Source organism: Crocodylus siamensis, chromosome 3, assembly GCF_052110815.1.
Source record: "Crocodylus siamensis isolate JL-2025a chromosome 3, ASM5211081v1, whole genome shotgun sequence".
NCBI lineage: Eukaryota > Metazoa > Chordata > Crocodylia > Crocodylidae > Crocodylus > Crocodylus siamensis.
In genome coordinates this window covers 3,622,176-3,641,545 of record NC_143397.1, presented here as the reverse complement: position 1 = coordinate 3,641,545, position 19,370 = coordinate 3,622,176, and the positions used below count along the sequence as shown (strand labels likewise).

Here is a 19,370-nt window from a genome sequence, read left to right as displayed (position 1 = left end):
TTCATCTAATAGAAGAACTGGCTCCCTCTGAGTTTAAGAAGTACCTGTAACACTATACAAAAATACTTAGGCAAAGGCACTGTGTGCTCATCCAGTGTCTGTAATCTGTGCAATGCAAGCTAGAGGGGTAAATGCAAACTTACTGTGCTTCTTCCAGGACTTCCAGGGGCAGGTCTGATGTTTCTGAGGCATCGGTCGGGTCTCTGAGGATGGAGGTGCTTGGGGGACTGTTTGGATTTGCTAACGATTTAATCTCTTTGGTAACTTCTGCAGCATCAAAGCTGCTTTGTGGAAAAAGACTTTGCACCAGTTTATTCTGAAGCAGTCCCAACTCGTCGCCACCGAATGACAACTTGAACATGTCTTCAGCACGACTGAAGTCCTTCGGTCTGAATTCTGAGCTCGGCTGGAGCGGGCTGGTTTCTTGAGGAGGGGAGTGGACTGTGCCCTCCTCACTCTTCTCATTAGGAATGGGTGAGGGGCTTGCAAAACAGCCCTTTGCAGGTGTGTCCATACATACAGTTTGAGACATGGGACTAACACCTGTTGCTTTACCCAGGCTGGGTTTTCCTGGGCAGTTCAACAGGCTGCTGGTAGCATCTTCAGTATCAGCCTCATAGTGTCTGCTATCCATGCATTCACCACACTTGTGATGACTAAGAAAGAATAAACCCTCCTTATCTTCGCAGGGGTCTCTGGCTCCAGATCTGGAGTCTTCTGTTAAGTCTGCATCTCTAGGAAATGAAGCATCAACAGACCCGTGGCAGGCATTCAGCAGGGCTGAATCTTCCAAGCTGCAGCAAAGCTGTGGCTCAGGACAGGCCTGTGAAAGCCACATGTTCTCCGTGTGCAAGGTATGATGCTCAGTGTATTTCATTTCATGGTGGTGCATTTGTTCGCCCAGCTCAGGCACACTGCCTATTGGAGAGGTTTCATCTCTAAGAAATGCTCTGGCCTCTCCCTCCAATTTCTTTCTGGGGCTGCAGACTTTTGTCTCCAGTATCTGTTTCACATGGATGGCCCCTTCCTGGGCAGGAGGGTGGTTCTCTGGATCAGCTGCCTCCTCATCATCAAGGAGAGACAAGGTCAGAGGGGCCATCAGCTCAGAAGTGAATTCTGATGACGTATTAGAAGCTGCATTTATCAGATTCTTCCCTTCTATGTTTCCTTCAACAGGAGCCTGTCTGCCTTTGATGGAGTTTTCCCTTTGTGCAGGGTGAAGATTAATCTCTTTGCATCCTACAGGCCCTGAGTCCAATAGGTAGGGCACACATGGACACTGTGTGTCCTTATCTGGGAATAAGGAGCTTTCACCAGGAGAAACCTGAGATTTCTGTTTGGAGCTGTACTGGCCGTGATCAGCTGACAAGTCTATGTCGTCCTTCCAGCTCCAGACAAGATCTTCATGCAAGCAATAAGGCTTTTCTGCAGTCTGGTCGCTCAGCGAAGAATCAATAGTCACATCACCCTCTATGCTCCAGTCAGACTGCATCCTCTTTTCTGCATCTTTAATCGACTCCTTTGTCTCTGGAAATGAGGAGCCTTTGCTATAATCCCAGCTGTCATCTAATTCATGCTCTTCCATATGCGTTGCATGGTTGAAGAATAAGCCAGGCTTCCTGCAGACTTTCTGCTCTTCCTCCGCTCCTTGTTCTCGCTGATGAAGGAAAAATGAATGCTGGCTGCAGTCGCTGGGGTTTTTCTTTTTCGCCGTCTCTTGGGTGCACACTGGGGAAAAAGAGTCCTCACTAAAATCACTGTCATCCAGCTCTTCCAGCTGCATCCCATCTTTGCACTGTGCATCTCTGGGTGTCAGGCTCTGCTCTGGCTTAACCCTAATTTCCTGGGGCTTGTATTGGGCTAAAAATCTTTCTAGTGGTTGATAGTTCAGCTTCTGCTGGAGAATCGGTGGCTGCTGAAACTGCTGGTGGTAAAGACGCAAATGTTCTTCCCTTCCCTTCTGGTACGGAGAAAGGTCTGTCCAGGTTTCAATGCACTGCTTAAGGAATGTATTTCCAGGGCTCAGACTGCTGTCTGATGGATGATTTATGTCTCCAAGAGAAAAGTCCTCTCTGGAAATGAGTTGCTTCTGGACAGGTTGCACTGTCTGCACTTTCAGGCATCTGACTGGCTGTTTATCCTGCATGCTGGTATCTCCTTGGCTCCTTTCTTTTGCTTCTGGGGTTCCAGCTGTTTTGACCACAAAATCCTTTACAAAATGGTTCTTTTCCGACAGCGGTGTCAGATCCATCTTTTTCTTCATGGGATGTCCTGTGGGGAGCATTCCTTTCACTGGACTGGGGTGATGGAGCCATGGCGAGCTGGAGTTTGCTTTCTGGGTATGACTTTTGTTGGCTCCTTTGGGGGTAGAGGAGAAAGGGATGCCAGCTGCGTGGAACACAGAAGCACACGCCTTTGTCCTCACAGAAGTCAGAGGATGCTGGAGTCCCAGCTTCACCTTCTTTGGAGAGCTCTTCTCCCCACCCTGCACTGATGGCGAGTTCTGGATGCGCTTGGGAGACGGATTTCCGGCTGTCCGATGTCTGCTTGTGACAGGGGTACAACACTTCATTCCTTTCTTCAGCTCTTTTACCCTGTAAGCGAGGACGGTGTGTTGGAACATTCAGGGCATTCAAGTAAAAATTTACAGTGATTTTAGCACAGCCTCATATTTTAGTACATGAATATTAAATCAGTGTGATCAGTGGTGCTTCAATTAACCCATTAAAGGTAGTACATTACTGCTAATGAAATGCAGCACTCCTGTGGGGGGTTGGCATCAGCTTTCTTAAACGGGGAGTGGTAACAATACAGGAAGTAAAGAGCACTTCTGTCCAATTTAAAGGAAAAGGAATTGTATCTGCTTTTCTTTTCCTCCAAATCCCTCTTCAAGACCCAGTTCTACCTTAATTTCTAAGAAGGCTAACAACCCACAGTGAGGCAGTTGGTGATAAATGATATCAAGCCTTTTTTGATTATCTTTTCTTTTTCCTGCATTTTATGTTGTTCTTTCTCTTGATCTTTGTACAGAGCAGTTCATAATTTGTGTGTTCAGGCACCTATAGTGGGGCCTGAGGAAGGGTGCTGGGATATCAGAAAGCTGATGGTTGTCTATGCCAACCATGCACTTGGGCTGCGTCTACACGAGACACTGCCTGTACAGTACCTCGGTACTACTGCGCAGTAGCATCATGCGGCACAAAGTGTGATGTGACACTACTGTGCAGTAGTAATGAGCTACTTGCATACTTGTATATGTAAGTACTAAAATGGTTGTGCAGCTAACAATTGCACAGTCAGCGTCTTATGTAGATGCAACCTTGCTCCAGTAAAAGATAATCATCTACCAGAATTCTGGTCTCTGGGCACAGATGGCACACTCTACACAGAATCACATCACAAACAACAATAAGAAAAAAAAAAGTGGAGTTTCTTCAGGCCGCTGGGGTTATCAATCCTACTGGTCTAGTCTTTCTAGACTTCAGCAAGGCCTTTGACACCATCTCCCACCCCATCCTCATTAAAAAACTAGGCGACTGTGGCATTGATGCCTACACAGTCAGATGGATTGCAGATTGGCTCAAGGGTCGCACTCAGAGGGTGGTGGTGGACGGGTCATATTCGACCTGGGGGAAGTGGGCAGCAGAGTCCCCCAGGGCTCGGTCCTTGGGCCCGCGCTGTTCAATTTCTTCATCAGCAATTTGGACGATGGGGTGAAAAGCAACCTGTTTAAATTCGCTGATGATACCAAAATTTGGGGTGAGGTGAGCACGCTAGTAGGGAGGGAAAGACTGCAACAAGACCTGGATAGGTTACAGGAGTGGGCTGACATAAACAGGATGCGTTTCAATGCTGACAAGTGCAGGGGGCTGCACTTAGGCAGTAGAAACCAGCAGCACACTTATAAGATGGGAAACTCCCTTCTTGAGAGCACGGAGGCAGAAAGGGATCTTGGAGTCATTACTGACTCCGAGATGAACGTGGGCCGGCAATGTGAGGTCACGGTTGGCAGGGCTAACCGGACCTTGTCGTGCATCCACAGGTGCATCTCAAGTAGAGCCAGGGAGGTGATCCTCCCCCTCTATGCGACACTGGTCAGGCCGCAGCTGGAGTACTGCGTCCAGTTCTGGGCGCCCCATTTCTGGAGGGATGCGGACAACATTGAAAGGGTCCAGAGGAGGCCACCCGCATGATCCGGGGATTACATGGCAGACCCTACAATGAGAGACTGCGGGACCTGAACCTGTTCAGCCTTCACAAGAGAAGGCTGAGGGGGGACCTGGTGACTCTCTATAAACTCACTAGGGGGGACCAGAAGGGTTTAGGGGAAACGCTGTTTCCCCGAGCGCCCCCCGGCATGACAAGGAACAATGGACACAAATTATTAGAGAGGAGGTTTAGATTAGACACCCGCAATAACTACTTCACAGTTAGGGCGGCTAGGAGCTGGAACCAACTTCCTAGGGAAGTGGTGCTGGCTCCTACCCTGGGGATCTTTAAGAAGAGGCTTGATGACTACCTGGCTGGACTCATTTGAGTCCAGTCTTTTCTCCCGCCCAGGCAGGGTGTCGGACTTGAAGATCTACAAGGTCCCTCTGACCCGACTTCTGTGATTCTATGATTCTATGGTTTATGAAAAATACAATGAGATTTTAATCACTGCAACAGTGGTTTCAGATCACTGTTGAGATCTAAATTGTGTGTCATCAGAAAGAATCATGTAAGAGACCTGGAGAATTAAGTGACCCAGCATACAGCAGTGCAGCAGACAAGAATGTTATTTGTTATGTGTTAACTGCATTTCTTGCTCTTAGACCCTGTGGCATTGACTAGCACTAGCAACCAACAAAAATCATTTCATTACACACATGTATCATCTGTTATTCCTTTAGGGTGCTCAAATTGGGAAACATAATCCAAGTTACTCACCTGTCAGCATACCGCAGTGTGTTCAAGGTATGTTCTGTTGCTATGTGGCTAGGTGACACGCTGGCTATCATACACGTCTTGGAGTTCCCAATGAAAGAATCCTTCAGTACCTTGCAGGAAAAGGAAAAATGCACCTTCTTAGTAACTAGCGTATTTCTTCGAAACTCTCAAGCCAAACTGTTTAAATCTTAGGGGACCTTTTAACATCACTGTAGTGAGCCCAGGAGTACTGCTGAGAAGACTGTCCCATTCAGATGGAAATTAGGCAGTGGAGTTGGTTGAATGTAGCCCTTAGCACATGCTCAGAACTGCTCTCCAACTCTGTCTCAGGTGCTTTTCTTGGCATGCAGTATACGCTGTGCTAACCACCTGCATTGCCTAATATCAGGGCTTTGGCACGTATTGGGCAGTGTGTGCTCAGAAGAGACCTGTCCTTACAGTAAAGCACTGTTAATCAAAATGTGCACGATGGCTACTGCATGCCAGGGGCAAGATCATTGTGAGACAATGGGAAGGTAATCAACAGACAAGAGTCTTAAGTGGATGGCCGCAATGGGAACTGCTGAGGATGGCTGGTCCACACAGCTCGTCACAGGAGCTTACACAGGAATAAGAGCAGTTTATTCTGAGATCTAGTCAACTCTGACCATAACATTTCCTACAGAGTGATCACATCCACATTTGTTTCCGGCTGGCATTAGTACCATGAAAACTGGCCTTTCCTCAGACTACCACTTAAATGCATGCTTGGAAAGCATGCGCCCTTCCCCAAAGGGTTATCAATATTAAGTCACTGAAGTCAGGATTATTCTACTTTACTACTTCTATTTCAGCTCTTCTTAGGGGTAGTACCCACTACTGCCTTGGCTTTGGTTTACCTGAGTTAATTTGCTTTGCCTGAAAGGAGTATGAGCATGTTCCTGATCCAGAGCCCGAATGCACTCCTTCAGCTGCAACAGAGAAAGAAAAATGAGCACAGAAGGAGAATATGATCTGGCAGTTGCTACACAAGTGGACAGCTGCTTAGCATGGGACAATCACAGAAAGTGCACAACACTGCAAGCTGTGTGAATGAAACCCTCCTGCCCTCTGCCACCATTTTCACTCCCCGCTCGAGAGGAACCACCAGTCAGTCGGAACAGTTCTCCACCCACCCACCAGTATTCGTGAATCACCCCTAAAATAGAATGAACATTTCTGACAGTCCCCAGCTGCAAGCAGGAAGAACCCTGGCACGTATATATGCTCTCGTTTTACTATCAGGTCATCCATGTCTGTGTGCACAGAACACAAACACCTGGGGCTGCTTCAAAGTGGCCAGGGACCCAAACTGCAGATGGAAAAAGCTACCCTGCAGGTCTTCAGGCAATCCAAAGGTGATAAGACTTTCTCAAGGTAAGTATTTCTAGAGCAGCATTGCTGCTGGCAGTGTTAAATGTTCACATTAGCTCCTGGCTTTAAAGTCCTTCTGCACTGAAAGGTTGATCATTGCTTTTTAAAGAAAAACAATAGTATTATTTCTAGTGGGCCAGCCTGAAGGGGCACCAACCAAGGATCACACATCTGTTACATCACGGACTATGCAGATGTGCATGGATGACAGCTCATGCCCATTTTATAATCTAGATTATGACCAGATGCCACAGTGGAAGAAACAAATGGGAAAGATAAGGTAAGAGAAAATAAGTCTCTTCTTTGATGTGAAGCACTAAACTCAGCACTCAATGAATCAGGACTTTAAGGAAACAAATAAACATACAAGTGAATGGAATGGTGAATAGTGCTGGCCCTGAAGCCCATACCATCTGTGCATCCCCAAAAGACATCAGTGGCCCATGCTTCCTCATTCTTAAGAGCATGGAAAGCTACTGGCTCCAAAATCCATGGATGAGCCACAGCTGTTCATCTATAATTGCCATTTTCAAGTCAGTTAGTCTGAGTGAGCATTTTACCAGCCCATTGTGCCAAAAGTCCATTTGACAGATTAACGGCATACACAGAAATGCCACAAGCAAAGCAGCGGGGCTACTATTTCAGCACAGTGGGTGGGGACGTAACCACAGACCTTCCATTAAGATTAATGAGACATGAACAGCTAAATGCAACTCTGCTTTCCTGAAAATATACCCATTATCTATTTCTTGTTAATCATTCTTGGGAAGAACAGCATATAATCCTGGAGAAACATTTCCCTCCTGATTTACTGCTTGTCTATTAAAAGGCTGACAATTTCAGACATTAAAAAGTGCATGTCTTTGTCATGTGCCTTTACCAGCACAAACAGAAGAGTGTCATGCTCTAGAGCAGACTTTAATGCTTTCTACAACCAGGGGAAATGGACTGTGTGCCCATTGACGCAAGCCATTATTAGAGCAACTACATGGAGAGTAGATATCATTAGGCAGATTACAGCCCTGTAATACTGACACTAACTTGAGATTTCCACACTGCATGGCACAGTGTCCAGTTTAAAAATCATACTGTTTTCTGATTTTGGTTTTTCTAAATACTGTTAGAAAATACCCTCAAGAGGACTTTAGCGAGAGACTGCCTATTTATGCTAGGGTTTTAGACTACTGCCCATAACTGTAGCTCCTAAAATCTTCCATGTAAAAATGCAAGAGGCATAGTGAAATCCCTATCAAACGTCACAATTCACAGATTTTTCATAGGGTCGTAGGAAAATAGGGCTGGAAGGGACCACATGAGGCCACCTAGTCCAGAGGGCTTATGAGGCTCCTTTCAGCCCTCTGCTCTGTGTAGGATCATCCCTGACTAAACCATCATGGACCACTGTGATTACCTGAAGCCTGCACAGACATACCCAAGCTAGCTTTAGGTCCTGGACAGATGACACTGTTGTGCCAATCCAACACTGGTTTTGTATATCAGTATGAAATAAATGGGCTTCAGAGAACATAGTCAAGCAGTTCATCTGAGCCAGCTGCTACCAGTAGGCAGTATTACAGCGCTTTGCCTTCTAGGTGATAAGAGTTCACCTCAGAGCAAACAGCTGCTGCAGGATGGAAGCACACACACAACACCTACATCACTGCAATGTACACAGATGTAGTTTTACCCCAGATTTTCCTAGGATAATTCTACCCTGAGAGTTATGCTGGGATAGGCATTTATATGGTCTGTCTGCTCCTTGTTTAAGCCAGTGTAAAAGTCTCCTGTATTGATGTACACAAGCGGTCCGTGTGAGCCCTTAAGCCAACTCAGATACGGCTAACAGCATGGCCAGGGCAGTATGGAGCTCGGTGAGGACTAACCACCCAGCTTCTGGGGGGGCTTTGCTACCTGGGTTGAGATCTATGCTGCTTTGGTACACTTCAAGCATTACCTAAAGAAGCTAGTTTAGAGCTAGTTCAGATATGTCTAAATGTACTGCAGTCACGGCAGTGACTATACTGCAGTCGTAACCAGTCATGGCAACATAGGTGAGAAACTCATCCAACGACTTCAGCAATCCCATCATCTCTTGTTGAGCTACAAGGTATATTTTGGAAAGATGTCTCACTTTGACTGCAAAATGCCAATTCACTAAGAACCCATTTACAAAGTATGTTGTTTCACTAGCTAATTGCCTTACCATTAAAAAGTCTGTTGTCCTTTTTTCTCTTGGGGATAAAAAAAGAAAATCCCTAAAATTGGGTGGGTTCAGCAGCAGGTTTCTGCAATCCCTGCTGGCAGGGATGGTTAGAGGGAAAAGCTCTCTGATTTTGCATCCAAATAGCTGTCGAATGCATAAAGTATTTAATTATTTTTCCTTTTGCCAGGTTTAGTACATTTCCCCTCATTTCTAGAGCCTGTTCACACAGCAAGAAGGGAAAGAAAAATATTTTGAAAAAATGTGATTGTAAAGCTGCAAGAGCTGGTAGGGGATACACAGGCAGGCTGCCCGTCTCTCTAAATGCCTATTGTAAGGTGCCTATAAATGTCTCCATGGCCTTTCCTTTTGCCATGATGAGTTTCCTATTCATTTGCAGCCCTGAAGAAAGTTTTTTTCTGGAAAGTATGATGGAAATCCATTTAGACTCTTAAAGACAGTCAGGGATGACTTGAACCATTTCTGGTTTTCAGAGCCATAATTTTGCTATGAGGTAATAAAATAAAGACGCTGTGTTTGTGCATTACAATAAGGTCTACCGAACAATTGGTGTGAAGTGCAAAATACAGTTTGCTGTTTATTCAGCTAAATGAGGATAGAGTGGTTTTAGGAATGCTGGCTGAAGCCTTGCCTGACTTCTGTGCCATTCACTTCAGTTTTAATGTTTTTTATCAGTAGCGTAGTAAACTCTCGGAGGTTGGTCCAAGTATTGTTACTGGATGCTAGACTACACTTACGTGCACACAACTAGTGCTCAGGCCATTGCCATAATGACAGCACGTATTCTGCAATTCTAACGTGTCTTTCAGAGTTTTTACAAACCAGCATTAAGCCTCTCAACTCTGAAAAAGAGAGAGGCAGCCTCCAGTGCAGGTAGGTGCACTGGGACAAAAAAATTATGATTGCTAAGGTTGCACAGTGAGGTTGCCGATGGAGGCTATCTTAGATTTCAAACATCCCCTGAGTTAATCACCAGACTAGAATGTACTTGGGGCTTGTCAAAACACTGATGTGTGCAGTAATCCCAGGTGTCAGTTTTGGGCGCACGAGCTACTCTGCACTAACTCTGTGCAAACCCTCAGTGCACGCACAATCTTTTGCAAGGTGGTTTGCATTGCTTTCAAAGTGGAGAAAGCTGTTTCACTCCTACAACACACTGACAGAGTTCCCTTGGAAAGTCTGTGCAGAATACACACACATTTCCCTGTCTGGAAAAAACTTCAGTTGTCAATGGGCTCTGTTAATCTGAAGCAAAGCAGTGGGTCCCTTCTGCACGGCTTCCAAATCCAGAGAAAATTCAGTGCGATTTGGTGTGGCATTGTCTGTATTTTCCTCCATCTCGTCCATCACTTCATTGCTATGTGTATCTCAGTGTAAAGATACTTATTTTGAAGCATTCATCTACTCCTGCTCCTTTTTCTACCCCCACCTGAACTGCTAAATCCTAGGGTTCTACTTACACATCTTTCCTTTGTGATATCAGAAAAGCCCAAGTTAAAGTAGGAAAATAAGCATCAGGAGCAAACACATTTTTTAAAGCAAAACATCCCAATTTCATGCAAATAGCCCATGATAAAAAAAAGTATCAAATGGAATATGAACTTACTACACAATACTGAACATTTTCTGTATGTTTACCTGGTTATGAGCATGTATTTAAAAATAATGTTTTTTCATCCCATTAAATTCTTTTCCTCATTAATTTAACGTGGCTGGAAGGCAATTTAATTGTCAGCTATTATTACTATGGTTTTCTACTAGAATCTGTCTACAGATTACTCTGCTTTTCTCCTACTCAGCCTAAAAAACAAGCTAAAAATACTGTGTTTTCTCAGATATAACATGCAACTTGCCTCCAAACCCAGTTGCTGGAAACTGGGGTGTGCATTATAATTGAAGACATGTGGTAACAGCAGTTTCTGCTGCTTAAGACTCTGTCAGAGGAATCAGGAAGTAAAGCTGCGTGTGCTCCTTAGCTGTTGGCTTGGGACACTTTTTCTTTCCCCTCCCCACCCCTTCAACCCAGTGGTTTTTAAGGAAAAACCCTTTTTTCTTCATTCTACCTTTCAAAAACAAAAATGCATGCTTTATTTTGGATCATGTTGTATGTGAAAATATATGGTAATAATTACAAAAAAAAGTTTTGCCATAAATGTTAAAAACTTACAGCTAAAAGACTTTGGTTTATTTCTGCTCCTTCCATTTTTGTTTGTCGGTCTGAGTCTCTGGCATCAGCTGCCCTCTCGCTGCCGGCCAAGTCAATGAACGAGATCCTAGAAAAACATAATGCATTTTTTAACTGGCCAGCAGCAACGGCAGAAGAATGGCAAGACATCACTGCCATAAAACAGGATGAAATGCCTACTGCAAGCATCTCAGAGGCATCACAGTAACAAGATACCAGTAGCTACTGGACAAGCACAGAGCATTCTGGCACTGGAACAGATGCTCATAACAGGAAGTCTAATTACTGATGATGAGAATGCGTCATGGCTTAATGGATCAAAGTGTAGTACATTCATACCTCTAGATGACTGCAGCGCTAGTCACTTCTGAGCAAACATGGATCACTTGGAAAAGAATGACTTTTTAAATCTTCTAATTAAGATAGATGTTTCATTCCAATGCACCTGTCCTCACTGTACGGAACTGCAGTGTAGCTCAAGAACTCAGCTACAGTGAAGCAAATAATACTTCACTTGATGGCATCATCAAGTGGTTTCAGAGCCAGTGTTTCTGCTCTTCCATTCTTCGAGATTTCTGCTAGTCCTCCTGTTTTCCCAGTCTTTTCTCTCTGGCTACAAGTTGTTTAACTGATGTGTTCATTTCTCCCTTTCCCTGCTGCTTTTCCTATGACAGTCTATCCACTTCTCCTGTCACAACCCTCTCTCCTTATTTAGCTTTACCTCCTATTCAATGACAAAATCCATGCCACGTGTGCTACACCTGCAAGAGTTTTCTGACCTTTTGCACTCTTCCCATTTGTTGCTCTGACTTGTCATTTGTAGGAAAAATCTTTGGGGAAAGTATGCGCATCTTATTTGTTTGGAATGTGTTTAGTGCTGCTGGATACTTGGAAAAAAAAAGCAGACCATATTTTCTTGCAGCCTGTTTACAGCAGCAACCACTTCCCATTCATCAGGGGCCTCTTCTTCTTTTGTATGGCTGATGTAAATACAGAACAGCAATTATAATTTTACATTTAAGTGACTGAGCCAGACAACTGCATCAGGAGCAGCAGAGTATATCACTGTGATACCACCTTCATATTCATAGATCAGGCATTGAGTCATTATATGTTCCAAGATCTATTCTGGGTGACCATAGTTGCACACTGGAGAGTTTTTAATTTTCCATTTGTACATCAAGTATTTGCATCTCCCATGGTTTGTACAGATACGGTTTGGAGTTGTCCATGAGTGTCATGGGAGATCAAAGCCAGGGACAATGTGCATTGGGTCTATCACAAGATGTTTTTTTGGGACTTCCTGTGAACTCCATTTGGCTTATCAGGGTTGAAGTCAAATTGTTGAAGCTTAAACACGTGGATCCAGAAGGGCTTGTGCAATTAAGTGATGGTGAGGATCATTGTTATGGTCCTGGTGGATGGGGAGATGGTTGTTTTCCTTAATTTGCTGGACTTCCCATAGAATTGTTGCCTTGCAGCCAATGGACGGAGGAGTAATGTGCGACAACACAGGCAGCCAAAGTGTTGGGGCCAACTTGAGGGGTTCAATGATGTACTACATTGCAGAGTTCAACTGGATGTCAACAAGTTGAGTGTGACTGCATTTGGTCCATACTGATGCACAGTACTTGCTACAGGGTATGCACAGGCTAGCACTGATGTCTGTAATAGTGATGCTCCCTGGCTTGTGCTTGCCTATTTCTGGAACAAATTGTGACCCTTATGTTCATCTTGACAGCTACCTTCTTCAGCCCCACTTGAAGAGGCCACTAATACTGGGTCCCAACTTAATCCAACCAACAAGTTCAACAAGAACAACTATCATGCTCAGCTTGTCAGATTTGGAGATAATCAAGCAACTTCTCCGATTTCAGCACTGCCCCCTGAAGACCACTCTGCCACTACAGATGTGCAAGATTTAATTAAAAATAACAAGCTAGGTTGAAATGTCTCTGTCATATTGGATAATTCTGCTTCCAACCTCACCTCCCAAATGTTCTCTTAGCTGCATCTTTAACTTGAATCTGGATGATAGCGTGTGAACGGGAAGAATCTGAGTTGACGCCAGTAGCCCCAGTACTGCGCTCCTTCCCACCCTTCAAAATCACCTGGAAAATAAAGAGGACAAAAGCCAATTAAATTGTACATTCAATACATGCAGATTTTTTATATGCCATATTTAGCTAGGACCCTATGGGACTGCTATTCCCTAGGGATGACATCAAAGGGTTTGTAAAGTGAGAACATCAAGAACAGGAATTATCAGCACATTGCACATCCCCTCCTATCTGCAAAATGACTAGCTTATAATCAAGTGGAATAAATGCATGGTGGAAAAGCACAAAGTGAGGCATAGGGGTAACCCTGAAGACTGTGGACAATGTGATTTTTTAAAAAATTCATGTTCTCACATCACTGAAGGGTTCTTTCTAAAGAGACATATTATATGGTGTGACAAAAAGTGCTAATCCACTCATCCATCTCTGTAACTGGGAGCAAGAGGAACAATGCCAAAGCAAGCAGCAAGGCTAAAGTGATCAATTATGCTCAGAGTTAACTACCAAGATAACAGGGAAAGGGAAGGGCAGGTGTAGCAGAAGGATAAAAAGACCTTTGGGTCTACAATTTTGTATTATTCTCTGTCCTGAGCCTTTAACAACCTATGAAATTGCCACAGTAATTCCAACAAGAAGGCGTGTAGCAAGGTGTTCAGGCCAAATTAAAAGCACCATTTTTAGTATTTTAATCTTACTGCCAATGTAGCAAAATGAAGAGCATCTTTAGTCACAAATAGGCTGTATTTATGCCTCTCAGTGATCAGTCAACTCTGAACCAGCAAGCTAGCTGACTGCTGTAGCTCCTGAGCATTTGTTAAACTAGAGCTAAATGTGAAGAGTTTCTGATCTGAGGTCAATATCAATAAATATTGAATAATCATGAGGACAGCATTGAAGACTCATCCAATACGTATGGTACTGTGCTATTCAAGAGCATTAAATCAGGCTGGAGACTTTTCTGTATTCAAAGGAGCCTTTGGACAATATGCAATGAATTGTTTTGCCAAGATACCTGTGAGAACAAAACCATGTAATAACTCTTCTGTGTGCAGGGTGTGATAATGCAGAGGAATGTATTAATCAGCCTTTCAGCAGGTTTGTGCCCTAATTTGCAGAAACGTCACCGGCATCTCCTGAAGCTCAGAGTTAATGGGGGATAAAAGCCCAGAAGGCAGCGACTGTCAAGCGGAATGGAAATGAGCAGTACTGTGCCAATATTAAAAAGCCCAGCTACAATATCAGGTGCACAAAATCTTTGGTTCCTCACTGAGACAAAGTTTAAATGATGCAGAGAACAAGCTGGATGGCAGATGGACTTAGCACCAACTCGCTCAGTACAGAACAGAGCAGAAAACGAGGCTGTCCTTGTCTTACTGAGCCGAGTGGGAGAGTGAGGCCGCAGCCGTTTTGTGCCAAGTGTCAGCTGTTGTCAAAAGATACACAGCTAGCTTTAAAAAACAGCTGCAACTCAGCACGGTTAGTCCAGGCAGCATTTCCATTCTGCTTCTGCTCAGCAGCCGAAGTATTTTATTATCTCTAGCTCACCATGTTTATTTACAAATTTACGCCAAACCCTGTCCCAATTTATCCAGAAAAGAGAAGGAAGAGGTGAAAGGAAAGAGTCTGTTGGAGCCAGAGAAGTCCACATAGGAGGAAAACAGACCCATCAAGACAAGTATAAAATAAATGAAGCAACTGCAGCATCTGCTTGGTGTGACTGAGTCCCCCTCTCTCCACCATTTCTCACATGTTGTTTCCTTCACCTGATGTGCCATGTTCTGCCTATAGGATTGTTTCAGATGCAGATCAGTCTATTGAGCGCACTTACATTTCCCTTTTGGAACTATTTTGTGAGGTTTATGGTTTCTTGGGGGGGAAAAATAGCTAAATCTCCTCTATTAAAGTGGAAGGAGTCACATTTTGTGTTCTAAGATTTCAGGGTTTGTTCTGCTGAGACACTGTCATTTCCGGATAGTTACGGCACTCAGCCTCATGGCAAAGATCCCATCTGAGGTCTGAGCACTGTAGCACTAGCTCTGAGTCAACATGTGAGGTAGGTCACTGTAACTTGCTTTAGAGGAACTTGAATGCGTTAATTAAAGGCACTCCTGAAAGTGTCCCCCCAGTGCTCTTCTGTGGCTGCCAAGTGGTTCAAAGTCGTTCTACTGCTGCCATAGAGCCCTGTAAGGGAACGTGCCCGTGTGCTTCTACAACAGCGCCTGCACACCGTAGCAACAGTCATCCTGCCCCGCTAACTTATTTAGTGCATCAGAGGTTTTAGAAGATAAGCTATGCACTGACAAAGTCAAATTACCTCTAAAAGGAGATCTACAGTATCCACTTGAACCTCACGCAATCCGACTATTTGCACCACATGCTTGCTATCTTCTCTTGCAAAGAGTCTGCAGGAGAAACAACACCAGTTAGCAGAAATGGAGTGTTTTAAAGAAATCCTTATAAAATAGTGAGGAACACCTGTACGTATCAGTTATACAGAGAAGTGCTGCAAAGAATGAATTTCAAGGCCACAAATCACAGTACAGTGTCTGCTGCCTTTAACTTACTGCCAGCAGTGCATAGCCATTTCATTTATACAAAACACTTCTAACATTTCATTGTTAAAAGGCCACTGGCAATGTAAATTAGCTGGATATTTCTGCTAATATGATCAGCAGTGACACAATACTGGTGACACGGACATTGCCATCTTAGATGTCAGAGTTCACGCCTTTCCTACAGCCTTTGTTTCACACTGTCTCCAGGCTCAGTGAAAAAAATCACACCCTCTGATTTCAAGGTTATTTGAACTCCTTTTAGTGAAAGCTTATGCCCATAATTCTGTGGCTTTTACAGAAGAGTCGCACAGCTGCAAAATCACAGGCTATATGAGTGATTCTTTTATGAGTTAGAGAAGTAAATGTGATGGTGCAGTAGCAGGTTATATCAACTGGTTAGCTTGCACCCAAGAAATGGGATCTCTTAAGGGGCTCTCACTCAGCAGCAAATGGCAAGTTACAGACACAGATGATTGCCTGGCAATGAGCTGCTCTCTTTCACAAAGACAAGGCAGGTAATTTGCTAAGCACTGTGGCATGCTCAAGGCATACCCCCCTCAAACACCCTACCAGGTTTCAGGTGCAAGATCACGCTCTTTCCAGACCACAGTTGAAGACTTATATTGTCATGACTTTAACTGAGCATTATCCCCTCTTGAGTTTTCAGATATTTTAGACCAGGGTGTTTTTTATGTGAGGAAAAGTCAAGTTCTTTCAGTTCTCCCAGGTTTTGCCACTGCAGTTTAGCATCTTGATACTTTTGCTTCACAATAATCAAAATGCCTACTGAAATGTCTAGGTCTCTCAGGTAAAATATTAGTCAACAGCTACATTAGTGAAACAAAGATCACTTGGGTTTCATTGTGCTACCCTGGGTCGAGAGAAGACTCAGGCATAGCATTATGGAAATATATGACAGTGGATTTTTTCCTCTCTGACACCTCCAGCAATAGCACACTGTGCTTATTTTCAGCTTCCCTGCTCTAGCCAATTGTTTCTTTTCCACATAGGCTTTAAATTCGATCTTAAGTATCTTTGCTGAAGAAAAGGAAAAAAAAACAATAGAACTTGCCCCATGCTACTGATTGCCATTAGTCCTGAACTAATTGAGGGGATGGAGCCTGGCAGACGGTGCAATACAAAGCTTGTATCTCAGACTTGCACCACTGCGCAAGGGTCTTTCTGAATGTTACAATGTATAGAGCCAGATGCTGCCATCCTTACTTACCCCGAGTAGCACCTTAGCCCAGAAACAGCCCCATTTAAATCAACGCTATTTACTGGAACTCTTAATTCTGTTCAATTTAACTGCAAACATCAGTAACAAAGTCATTCACTGGCCACGTTTTGCAGGAATATGTCTTTTACTTAAATACCTTTTCCTTCCATTTAGCAGGTCATAAAGCTGTCCACAGTAGATCTCATAAAAACTGATCCACACAAGGAGATCTCTCCTTGGCTGGGATGCCTCCAGTTGTCTAAAGATGTCTTTAGCAGCCAGCGCATAGAGTCCAGGGTTCTGGTGAGTGCCGATCATAGTGTAAGTCTTGCCAGCACCAGTCTGCCCATATGCAAAGCAGGTGGCGTTGCCTCTAAAAAAGATCATTTTTATTTTTGGTGCTGTATCTTATCCATTCAAATCTATTAAAAGACATTTTGCTGGGTTAATATATACACACATGCTGACCCCCAGAAGTGAGGTTTTATATTACATCTGCTCCCGGGGTCCTACAAGATCCATTCTTTGATACCAGATTTCTAGACTACGTTTCTGTTGAGAACTGGCTAAACGCATAGTGCCAGCTTTCCCCCCTTGTTATCAGATGCTAAACATATATTAAAGGAAATTAAAAATACATCGAAGTTTGTTGCATTATTGTACTTTTCCCTGTAAGCAATTGCTGTTGGCACTGCAGAGATGTTATTCAATCGTGAACGGAGAAGGTGGCTTAGGTCATAAATCAGGGGGAAGCAGGTCTGCATGATCATGAAAAGGAGGGGCAAAATATCCATGAGGTCACTTCTATATTAACATGGGGTTCACACAATGAAAGAGCTTAGCACTTCCAGCACTGACCTTCCTATGACAGACTTTGGCTATATCAATTTATACTTTTCTGCTGGATCTTTGTCAATGGTTGGACCAACACAATGCCCACAAAATGCCAATTAATTCTCCCTGGTATAAATTACATAACAAGCTAGTCTCTTTTTGGATTCCCTTCCCAGGTCTGTGATGCATAAAACAACTGATGAAAGAAATTCTGATCCAAAGGATACTTGGAACTTCTTGATAACAGAAAGCTCCATCTAGTTAATTTTTCAGCATGGGCACATTATTCTTTTTTCATTAAGGAAATTAAATTATACATGTAAAACCACATTTGTTTTTCCTTTAAGTGGAGCGCATATAATTATAATTCTCTAAGTAAATTAAAAAAAAAAAAAAGGCTTACTGCTAAACTTTCTATTGTCTTTCGATTACTGTGAATGTTATAAATACATCTTTCTGTGCTTTATAAAGCACATAAATGTTATGTGCTTTATGCAAGACAGCTCCACTGGGCAAAGGGAGCCATATAACTTGTTCTAGCTCATAGAAAGTCTATGTTACAACAGAGAAATAGAATCCAGGAATCCTGACAGCCAATCTCTATTTCTAACTAGATCAAACTACCTCTCTTCTTCCCTGTAAGGTCTGATTTATCCATCTTCTGAATAAATCTCCCACTGCGTACAAAGAGAGTTTTGGCTGGTTAAGGACAACAGGGTTAGAACTGTACACACAGATATTTTACTTAACAACAATACTGTGAATGGAAAAGGTGAAACCGATGCTGTTTTTCACAAGTGTCCAGAAAAGTAAAATGAAAACTGAAACCAAAATAGTCTAAGAAAATTAAAAATAAAAAGGGCAAGAATAACAAATGTAAGCATTGGTAGCCTACCCGTTAAAAACATGCTGAATGAGGGGATGAGCAGTCTTCATATACACATCCTGATTGGTACATGCTTCCCCAAAGACTTCATCAAAATAAAAAACATGCTGAAAAATAGATGTGATTTTTACATGAAAAGGAATCTGGCTCATTTCACTTTCACCGCATAATGAACAGCACATGCTATGGGCTCAATCCAAAGCCAGCTGACATTACCAGAAGTCTTTCCGCTGACCTCAGGTTCCAAACGACCAAACTTTGTACAACCAACCAAGAAACAGAGCATGTGTGTTGGAAAGGAAAGGAAAAGAGAAGACGGTTTCTCCTCCCCACCATCTCAAAGCAGGGTAAATAGCAGCCATAGGAAAAAAGATAAGCATAACTTCAAAAATAAAAAACTCATCCAAGTGAACCAGCATACATCACTAGCGTGAGCCCACATATTAGGAAGAACTAAAAGCGGGCAATGTATAAAGTCTTTTTGTGCCCATGGAAGATAAAACCATTCCCAGGCCAATTGGACTGTTTTGTCTGAGAAGCAAAAGGAGCCATCTTAGGTCCCATCTTAGGACCTCATCTAATGCCCACTGAAATCTATGGAAACACGGGCACTGATTTCAATGGGTTTTGGAATAGGTCCTCCCAGATTTTAAAATTTTGCTCATTAAAATACCATGTCACTTCAGTGTGGCTCCAAGTTGATCATTATCTGTAACATTACAGTGAAGTATATAAACAAAATAGTATAAGGAAAGCCAGAAGATATGCAAAACTGAAGGCTACATAAATTTTGGATAAATGGTCCATGCCAACACAGAATGTCTTGCATTCAAAAGCTTGTCTAACTATCCCAATTGGTCCAATAAAAGGTTATCACCCTAAGAAATCTAAACCAGATCATTTTAGTGAAGCGATGGCATATTTCTACTTGGATGTCAGGGATTTATAGCAAGGCAGGGGGGGGTGGTGGTTGTCAGTATTGCCAGAATATAGTTTAGTGTAAAGATTTATTTCAGCACTTAGATATGAAGGTGATAGGCGCCACATAAATGCTGAATATAGCTGGCTGGCTGGAAACAGAGGGTTGGA

At 43.3% G+C, this 19,370-nt stretch overlaps 1 protein-coding gene across 9 annotated transcripts in view; it reads right to left on the bottom strand.

Annotated features, from left to right (window-relative positions):
- Positions 1-19,370, bottom strand: part of KIF24 (kinesin family member 24) — a 43,107-nt gene that overhangs the window by 9,427 nt on the left and 14,310 nt on the right. For all 9 annotated transcript variants that reach the window (XM_090037583.1, XM_090037591.1, XM_090037585.1 and 6 more), the window contains 8 exons: positions 18,291-18,388; positions 16,719-16,934; positions 15,102-15,189; positions 12,717-12,838; positions 10,710-10,815; positions 5,808-5,879; positions 4,930-5,039; positions 144-2,594 (listed from right to left, as the gene is read on the bottom strand). In XM_090037583.1, coding sequence (XP_089893709.1) covers positions 144-2,594; positions 4,930-5,039; positions 5,808-5,879; positions 10,710-10,815; positions 12,717-12,838; positions 15,102-15,189; positions 16,719-16,934; positions 18,291-18,388 — 3,263 coding nt within the window. The remainder of the gene's footprint in view (positions 1-143; positions 2,595-4,929; positions 5,040-5,807; positions 5,880-10,709; positions 10,816-12,716; positions 12,839-15,101; positions 15,190-16,718; positions 16,935-18,290; positions 18,389-19,370) is intronic.